The following is a 9778-nucleotide window of genomic DNA, read 5'->3' as shown; positions in this document are numbered from 1 at the left end:
GTCCCGTCGAGGCCTGGACCGGCATCTTCCAGCAATCTCAGTCTTCCAGTTGCGGCGAGCAGCTTTTGTAGCGGTTCAGTTGCCTTCTCATGTGGGCATGCTCACCTGTTGTCAGGTCAGTGCGCATTTGCAACAACTGGGCTCATGGCAAATGGAGGAGATAGCACAGGATAAATTCAATAGGGTGGTGCATCTCAAGTACCCGTTCTTGACCTCCTGGGTGAAAACCCTAGGTCTAGCCTCTTGTCGATTGTGCCTGGCAATGGCGGCATTTTTGGCGTCGCTACCCTGATGAAGCCATTGATTGAAGTTTGCTCAGACTTGATCTTCATGGTGAAAGCCCACGATCTAACTTTTGAGTGTCGGATCCGACGACGGCGCCGTCACTTATGTGTTGTTGAAGGAAATATGCCCTAGAGGCAATAATAATGTTATTATTTTATTTTCTTATATCATGATAAATGTTTATTATTCATGCTGGAATTGTATTATCCGGAAACATAATACTTGTGTGAATACATAGACAAACCAAACGTCACTAGTATGCCTCTACTTGACTAGCTCGTTAATCGAAGATGGTTATGTTTCCTAACCATAGACATGTGTTGTCATTTGATTAACGGGATCACATCATTAGGAGAATGATGTGATTGACATGACCCATTCCATTAGCTTAGCACCCGATCGTTTAGTATGTTGCTATTGCTTTCTTCATGACTTATATATGTTCCTATGACTATGAGATTATGCAACTCCCGTTTGCCGGAGGAACACTTTGTGTGCTACCAAACGTCACAACGTAACTGGGTGATTATAAAGGAGTACTACAGGTGTCTCCAAAAGTACATGTTGGGTTGGCATATTTCGAGATTAGGATTTGTCACTCCGATTGTCGGAGAGGTATCTCTGGGCCCTCTCGGTAATGCATATCACATAAGCCTTGCAAGCATTGCAACTAATGAGTTAGTTGTGAGATGATGTATTACGGAACGAGTAAAGAGACTTGCCGGTAACGAGATTGAACTAGGTATTGAGATACCGACGATCGAATCTCGGGCAAGTAACATACCGATGATAAAGGGAACAACGTATGTTGTTATGCGGTCTGACCGATAAAGATCTTCGTAGAATATGTAGGAGCCAATATGGGCATCCAGGTCCCGCTATTGGTTATTGACCGGAGACGTGTCTCGGTCATGTCTACATTGTTCTCGAACCCGTAGGGTCCGCACGCTTAAGGTTTTTGATGACAGTTATATTATGAGTTTATACATTTTGATGTACCGAAGTTTGTTCGGAGTCCCGGATGTGATCACGGACATTACGAGGAGTCTCAAAATGGTCGAGACATAAAGATTGATATATTGGAAGCCTATATTTGGATATCGGAAGTGTTCCGGATGAAATCGGGATTTTACCGGAGTACCGGGAGGTTACCGGAACCCCCCGGGAGGTATATGGGCCTTAGTGGGCTTTAGTGGAAGAGAGGAGAGGTGGCCAGGGCTGGGCCGCGCGCCCCTCCCCCCTAGTCCGAATAGGACAAGGAGAGGGGGGCGGCGCCCCCCTTCCTTCTCTCTCTCCTCTTTCCCCCTCCCGAATCCTATTCCAACTAGGAAAGGGGGGATCCTACTCCCGGTGGGAGTAGGACTCCTCCTGGCGCGCCCTCCTCCTGGCCGGCCGCACCTCCCCCTGCTCCTTTATATACGGGGGCAAGGGGCACCCCTAGACACACAAGTTGATCCACGTGATCATATTCTTAGCCGTGTGTGGTGCCCCCTTCCACCATAATCCTCGATAATATTGTAGCGGTGCTTAGGCGAAGCCCTGCGACGGTAGTGCATCAAGATCGTCACCACGCCGTCGTGCTGACGGAACTCTTCCCCGACACTTTGCTGGATCGGAGTCCGGGGATGGTCATCGAGCTGAACATGTGCTAGAACTCGAAGGTGCCGTAGTTTCGGTGCTTGATCGGTCGGGCCGTGAAGACGTACGACTACATCAACCGCGTTGCACTAACGCTTACGCTGTCGGTCTACAAGAGTACGTAAATCACACTCTCCCCTCTTGTTGCTATGCATCACCATGATCTTGCGTGTGCGTAGGAAATTTTTTGAAATTACTACGTTCCCCAACAGTGGCATCCGAGCCTAGGTTTTATGTGTTGATGTTATATGCACGAGTAGAACACAAGTGAGTTGTGGGTGATATAAGTCATACTGCTTACCAGCATGTCATACTTTGGTTCGGCGGTATTGTTGGACGAAGCGGCCCGGACCGACATTACGCGTACGCTTACGCAAGACCGGTTCTCCCGACGTGCTTTGCACAAAGGTGGCTAGCGGGTGACAGTTTCTCCAACTTTAGTTGAACCGAGTGTGGCTACGCTCGGTCCTTGCGACAAAATTACTGAAGCAAACAAATCCAATGGCTTAAATCCAGTGTTTAGCCCAAACACCTCATCTTTGTTCACGCCACCATCTCCCGCCTTGTCGACAGTACCAAACGGAGATGGGCTGATGACACCACGCCCCTTGGCATCGTCTTGCGCCACTGGCGTCAGGTGCGTCATCGATAACTGGATCTTGTGGGAAGCTTCGGTTAGGAGGAAGAAGGATTGAACCGGATCACATGTCAAAGTTGAGGATGCATCGATCGACCAATAACTGGACCTTCCGGGAGGCTTCTTCAGTTAGGAGGATGATGAAATTGGATCACATGCAGATGCAGATGCGCGTTACCATCACCGGCTGCAACGTGCTACTGTTGAGAGAGAGCACATCAACACGTATGCTTTGCACTGCCCGCCCCCCTGAATCCTGCGGCTGCCACGGATCTCATCTGGCTTTGCTTCGGACCACTGTGGCATGCTCTTGTGGATCGATATAAGCTACATATTTAGATAGTTAAATTATCGACCTAGAACTACGCAAATGACTTATACACTGGGACGGAGGTAGTACTAGCAGTGAGCAGTCCTACTACACTAGTAGTATTAGTTTTTACAACTTACCACAGCTGGACACGGAAACATATAACGACGACCGATGATGATTCTAGTTGTGATTGGGCGATCGATTAACGTAGAAACTCTTTGTGAAGAATCTAGCTAGGAGCACGCACACACAATGTGGCTAACTAAGCATAAGCTACAGCAACAATGCCATTGTTTTTGTCCAAACCAAATTCCCTTCGGTCCGCTGACAGGCCCACCACTCATCTTGCCCAAGCCGCCGCCGACACCGGCATATTCCATCCGCTGACCTTAATCGAAATCTAAAGACACGACCGCTAATGATGAAACAAAGCAGCAAAAGATCAGATGCGAAAACGAACGTCGCGGACTGAAGCGGAATTTCTTGCAAGCAACCCAGGCCAGCCAATGAGACAATAAAGCTTTTTTTAGAGACGGCGAAAGAGAGCAACTGGTTTTTTATATACGTATTATATCTAGATTATCAACATGCTTTTTGGTCCGGAAGAGACTATGTTATTGGCTGATGAAGAGTCAAAATGTTCGAAAAATAGAACTGGCTGAAGTTGATATGATCTAGTACCAATGAAAGACTAACCTTTGGTACAAAATCCAAAAGATGCTATAGTATATTACTAGGTCATGAAGAGAGTGTTCAGCTGGAGCTGAACAAAAGAAACTAGCAAGATAGATCATGGCTGCAGTATGTTGCAGTTCCATATGGTCTAGAATTGACAGCTTAAGTTTTTAACCCTTTGGTACATGGAGAGAATAGGTTGGGACAATGAGATGAGACAAGTTTAACCTGAAGCAGAGTACACCATAACAGACCTTACAAGCCCAAACCAGTACATGGAGAGAACTAGACAGATCTGACTGCTAACTAAACCAAGAATGTGTAAACCTGGTAAGGCTCCAAAGGTAAAGCAATTAGTGGGAACTAAGCATTAAAAGTGTGATCAGAAATGAAGTACACTTAGCAAATAAACCTAAAGATAATCAAGAACAGAGCCAGGTTTTTTCAGACACGAAAGAGTGGGGAACTTTAACTTTATATCATTCATGTATGTACAATCCTTTCTTCAAAGGAGATGTCTCTTTCTTTTCTTTTTCTTTTTTTCTTTTCCATTTTTTTGTTTACACATTTTCCTTTTCGTACATGCACAAAACATGGGGAGGGGAAGAAAATTTGTCCTTTCTCTTTCGGAACAGCACACAAGATCGCAAGCGGAAAAAGGAACTATGTCATCATCAAGAAGCTTAAGAGTGTTTGAGGAGCGCTTACACCAGTCACTCGGTCCCGTCGAGGCCTGGACCGGCATCTTCCAGCAATCTCAGTCTTCGTTATTCTTCTCTGCTATTCGCTCTACTTCCATTTCAAGCAAGCAAAATAAGGTGGTCGGCAGCCTGAAGGTTGAAGCACCATCATCTTCAAGCAAAGGAAGCCCGGCGCTGCAGGTGCCTCAAGCTCTGCTCCATGCTGACCTTCACCATCTCGGCGAGCATCTTCTTGGCTTTCCCACCACGGTCCTCCCCATCGATCTGAGAGGCGATGTTGCTGACGATGTTCTCCAGTGTGTTCGGCTGCAGCTTCGACCTCGAGTACGGTGAGTTGCGCAGCAGGTCCAGGAGAGCATGAGCCTTCACTCTGGACTTGGGGGTGCCATGGGCGGTGAGCTCGAGAAGGCCGGGGATCGCGCCTTCGTTCAGAATGGGGTCTCTGTATTTACTGCGGTCGCTCTCGCACATCATGAGGAGCGCCCCGACGGCGTGCTCTCTGCCTTGAAGGGAGCCTTCCTCGAGCACCTCCACGATGGTGAGCACTCCGCCTTCCTCAGAAGTCAGGGCCACCCGGCCATGATCAAAGGCGAGCAGAGATTCCAAGAGGGCGCAGCACTTGTCGGTTGTTTTGGAGGACCTCTTGCCACACCTCAGCAACTCTAACAAAGGGGGAATGGGCTGAACAGAAAGGATGGTTTGGAGGTTATCTGCAATGGTGGAGAGGTTGTAGAGCGCCAACACAGCATCATTCTTGGCCTGCGGATTCCCTTCTTTGAGGACCTTCACAAGGAGAGGGATTGCCCCGGATGCGCTTATGATGGGCTTATTTGTGGATGAGGCTGAGAGAGTGAGGATTGCAGCAGTTGCATACTCCTGCAAGTTGAGATCGCTCGACTGCAAGTAACCAAGCAGCGGCTCAAGCGCACCAGCGTCCAGTATCTTGATCTTATTCCTGCATAGATGAAACAGTAAATGTTTAGGGACAATGTGCATGCATCATACCAAACCCTACTGGCAAATATAACTAAGCCAAGACATTTCAGATCATAATCATATAGACAGAGAACATTTGGGCAAAAAATAAAAAGCGGTGTACCACACGTTCACAAGGATGATTACATTGCTAGCTTGCATGTATTAAAGAAGTTTCATCCATACGTAAGCTATGTCAGAGACGACTTAGGAACAGTACAAGGTCCACAATAGGGCCCGGTTAAGTGCTAGACAATGACGAAACAGTGATCCTGTACTCAGTAGACAGTTAGGCCAGCTATTGCAGAGATCTAAATTGAAGGCTCTGCTGCTGCTAGGATGGTGTCCAGGACGGCTGAGAGCTGGACATGTGAATTTTACACCAAGATGGGAACCATGATGAAATAGTAGTACTATTGTATACCTTTGAATGTTCCAGTTTAAATCTAACTAGCCAATTACTCGAATCCCTCGCAGATACTTGATTAATCCACTGACACGGGGTTACAAGGTTAGGGTAGCAACAAGGAGGGGGATACGACGGCCGGTCAGTCTACAGTTGTTGGATGCCCCCACGCTGGTTTAATTGGTTCTGGTCATCTGGTGATTACTCATTTGCAACATCAGATAGTCCTCTTTGATTCAAAGGATTTTTAAAGGAATTCTGGATGATGTAATCCCAAGGATTTTTTTCTCAATGGGTTGTTTGATTCAAAGAGGCCCTTAGTGCTCACAAAGGGAAAGGGTTGCTATGAACCCATGGATACAGAAACGGGAGCGGAAATTTTGAAAGAATGAGAATGGATTTGGCCTCAGATTAGCATTAGCACATTGATCCTCGCCGCCGGCAACACGAGTAACACCTACTCGATACGCACAGTTGTTGCCGAGGCTCACACCATACGCTGTCATCACCGGCAAATTCATCTCCGCGAACAACAAAAAACCCACCCACTGACGGGAAGAAGAAGAAGAATCAAGAAGTGCGCAAAACGGGCGAGAAAGAACCACAACTCAAATCGGAACAAAACCCCAAGACTCCCACGAGATGAAACAACGTTATACGGGAGAGCGGCAGTAAGATCGAACATCCAAGAAGAAGAAGGAAATCGCGGCCAGATCCGCAGAAAGGACTCAGTGGCGGCCGCCCCTGTGCCCTCTGGTGAGGTTAGGGTTTTCAGATTGGTGTGCCGTGCGGTCCGCTTTAAAAGGGCTCTGGAGGATGGACGGATGGGCCAAGAGCAACGAGGAGAGTGCGGCCCATGGGCCGAGAATAAACATAGCCTGGTGGTACTTATCGGCCGGCCTTATCCATGGCCGTCTGAACGGACGGAACCAGATCTGATCTGATCTCGAGAAGAATCAAGACAACAATTGTCTCAAAAAAAAAAATCAAGACAAGAACTTGATTCCCTCATCGCTGTTGGCACCGTTGACATCACCAGACTAAATGGCAGTGAAAACTTAAAAGCAAGGCACAGAGAAGTGAAGGATCGGCTCAGCTCTGAACAGAACAGTGGGCGATGAATTTACCTTACCCGCTTGTTCACCCTTGAGGAAACAGAGTAAACAGAGGGGCACATACATACACGCAGGAGGGATGGATGGGGTCTGGGTTGATTCAGGTACGCAGCACCATGCTTGTCTCACCTGACCGACTCCCATCTCCTAACCGCAGGTTGGTATCAGTATCAGCCTATCAGGCCTACCACCAACGACCTATGAGGTCAACATACTCTACATTTGTAAAATTGTATCTTGACCGCGGCAGTTGGAAAGGGGCGAAAATATTAGGCAGCAGCCCAAGAATTCTCTTCTCTGCAAGAAAGAAGAAACAAGAAAGAAGAAAGAAGAAAGCCGCCAACCGGGATACGGTGGTTGGCCAACTTAGGTCAGCGTCCAAATCAGGCCAACAGTCTGCTCTGCTCTAAACCCACCGTCTTCTTAGCTTTCCTCTTTGCTGCAATTTCTTAGTAGAAATCTATACTGTCCCTTGTAGGGAGGAGGAGTAGGGGCTGCGTCTTGGTCGAATGGTCACCGGAATGAAATCTGTGTGCCACCAGCAGATGCACCGCGCGTGGAAGGGAAGAAAAGAAAAGGATGATGATCGATGATGCCTTACCTGCTGGCTGCTAGTGCTAGATGATGATGTTGATCCTGGTGATCCTAGACTAGAAATCTAGAAGAGGCTATTTTTTGGGGGAAATATATCTTCGTGGTAAATACGTAGAAGCAATCACACGACGACATGATAATACACTACAGATTTTTACAACCTTTTTTTGTGGCGGAGGACCTTCCCACTGAAGGGTTGAGGAGGGGGAGATATTTTCTGATTGACGGGCGGAGGAAATCGAATTGCTAAGCCGCCACGACTAAATAAACTATCCATTCGATTGGGACCAATCGAAAACAAACCAGAGCCAGTCCAAAAACCAAATTCAAATTCCAAGAAAACTCTGCACGCTCGCTGCAAAGTCAGCCACGCAATCAATCGACAAGGAGATTGGTGACTTCAGCTTATAAAATGGATTCCAACTTGTTTGCGGAAATTTGACAAGTCAATTGGGAATTGAACAAGGAAACTGTCGGCGGCGAAAATATCTGAAATTCGAACGAGCCAGCTTAGGCGGAGATTACCGGCTTCATCAGGGGGAAAGGGAACAAATTTCCCAACTCTTTCAAATCATTTGGGGAAAATAGTAGCAAATCTAAGCAATTGGTGGGGTGGAAATTTTAAAAGACGATAAATATTGCCAAATAATATATCGGGAGGGAATTCGACGCTCGATATCCGAAAATCATGGAGATTAATTAAGTTTCAAAAGCAGAAATTAATTAGCATCGGCGCTACTGAGGGAACAGGACAGAGGATAAGCAGGGGGAAAGGAAGGGAAGGGGGCTACGCACCTCTCGTCCCTGACGGCGAGGTTGAGCAGCGCGAGCAGCGCGGCCTCGCCGGCGCCGTCGGGCTTGCCGGACCGGAGCATGGCGACGAGCGGCTCCACGGCGGCCGCCAGCTTGCGGCGGTGCCGGGCGGAGGCCCGCGTGAGGCGCCGCACCTCGCGGGCCGCCTCCACCGCGCCCCCGCGCACCCGGTCCACCAGCGCCCGCAGCGCCGCCGTCTCCGACGGCCGCTCCGCCGCGCCGTGCTGCTGCCGGTCCCCCGACGACGACGACGACGACGGGCTCACCGGCTCCGGCGACTCCATCTCAGCTCCGGCTTCAAGGGGGTAGGTAGCTCCGCGCTATGCTCGTCTGTGTCTCCTCTCTCGCGTTGGCGTCGCTCGCTCGCTCGTGGGATGCGAGGAGGGGAGGGGGTCGGGCCGTCGTGGTCTTATTAGGGGAGGAGGGGAGGGGAGCACGGGCGGGGGTGGATGGCGACGGCGACCTCAACGGGGGAGTAACGGCGACGGCGACCGCGCCGTTCCGTTTCGCTGGCTTTCCGTTCCGTCGAGCGCTGTGCGTGTCGGCCGCGGGCATGGGGAACCGCGGACGGCCACATATGCGTGCGAGGGGACACGTCGGCTCCAACCGGCCGGCGACACGTCGGCGCCGCATGCCATGACGCGTACGTATCCCCCGCAAATAAATTTCTACTATGTACGAATCTTCGCATAACATCAATGATATATACCTTTTCTTTTGCGATGACTAGATGTGTTTTAGCAAAACTGCTCAAAAAATATGTTCTCATTAATTAGGAAGGTGAACATGGTACTCATTTACATTTTCATTAAAACTTTGATAAGATATATTTTCTACTAAAACATTAATAACATATATTTTCATTTTTCTTGTTTTGATATACACATGTGAAGGATGGTCATTGTCGGGTGTGCTCCATATAGATATCTAAAACGACGCGTATTCGAGGACAAAGGGTGTAATGAATTTTATAATATGCACGAGTAGGAGCTCTAGAAGCATTCAATGTGTGGTGGGCGATGATACATATGTGACTCAAAGCGGTTTAATCGCAATTGCTCACTCCGTTTCAGCCCTTGTGCAAGGTTTTTGTGGCGCGTCTAGTCGTTGAATGTGAAGCGGAATGCAATATGATGGTTTCGAGTTTTTAAGGACGTCAACATGTCTGATTGGTCAGCTCAAACGAAACGACCAGGTTCTATGGACTGGAATATTCGCCTTGAACATGTTGACATAATCGAATCTAACCGAGCAACTCATTCTCGGTCACATGATCTCCCACACTCCAAACTCACCCGATGAACACAAAAAGAAGGTTGCATGAGAGGGTATCCACACCTTTCCTATGGAAGCGGCGATGTGAGTCGTATTCAATTCATTCGGTTCAATGCTCCCAAACACCATACTCATTTACAATTTCCATTGAAAATTTTTATAATTAAATATTTTCCATATTTTCTTCTACCTCTGATACAAATACGTGTAGGATGGTCACTGAAAGATCGTGAATGTCGCCTAGAGGGGGGTGAATAGGCGTTTTAAAATAATTACGGTTTAGGCTTGAACAAATGCGGAATAAACCTAGCGGTTAATTTGTCAAGCACAAAACCTAAAACAACTAGGCTC

General features: G+C 48.1%; 1 protein-coding gene across 1 annotated transcript; it reads right to left on the bottom strand.

Annotated features, from left to right (window-relative positions):
* Positions 1 to 4007: 4007 nt before the first annotated feature.
* Positions 4008 to 8514, bottom strand: LOC119266619 (U-box domain-containing protein 4-like). Its single transcript, XM_037547849.1, has 2 exons — positions 8135 to 8514; positions 4008 to 5204 (listed from the first exon to the last, which is right to left on the bottom strand). The coding sequence occupies exons 1-2, from the start codon at positions 8434 to 8436 to the stop codon at positions 4403 to 4405; spliced, it is 1104 nt and encodes a 367-aa protein (XP_037403746.1). The 5' UTR covers positions 8437 to 8514; the 3' UTR covers positions 4008 to 4402.
* Positions 8515 to 9778: the final 1264 nt, after the last annotated feature.

The sequence above is a fragment of the Triticum dicoccoides genome, chromosome 3A, assembly GCF_002162155.2.
Source record: "Triticum dicoccoides isolate Atlit2015 ecotype Zavitan chromosome 3A, WEW_v2.0, whole genome shotgun sequence".
Taxonomy (NCBI): domain Eukaryota; kingdom Viridiplantae; phylum Streptophyta; class Magnoliopsida; order Poales; family Poaceae; genus Triticum; species Triticum dicoccoides.
This window is presented reverse-complemented; position numbering and strand designations above follow the sequence as displayed.

Coding starts and splice junctions, on each gene's coding strand:
- LOC119266619 (XM_037547849.1), bottom strand. CDS start 8,436: ATGGAGTCGCCGGAGCCGGTGAGCCCGTCGTCGTCGTCGTCGTCGGGG. Junction 5,205..8,134: donor CTCGCCGTCAGGGACGAGAG/GTGCGTAGCCCC, acceptor TCATCTATGCAG/GAATAAGATCAAGATACTGG.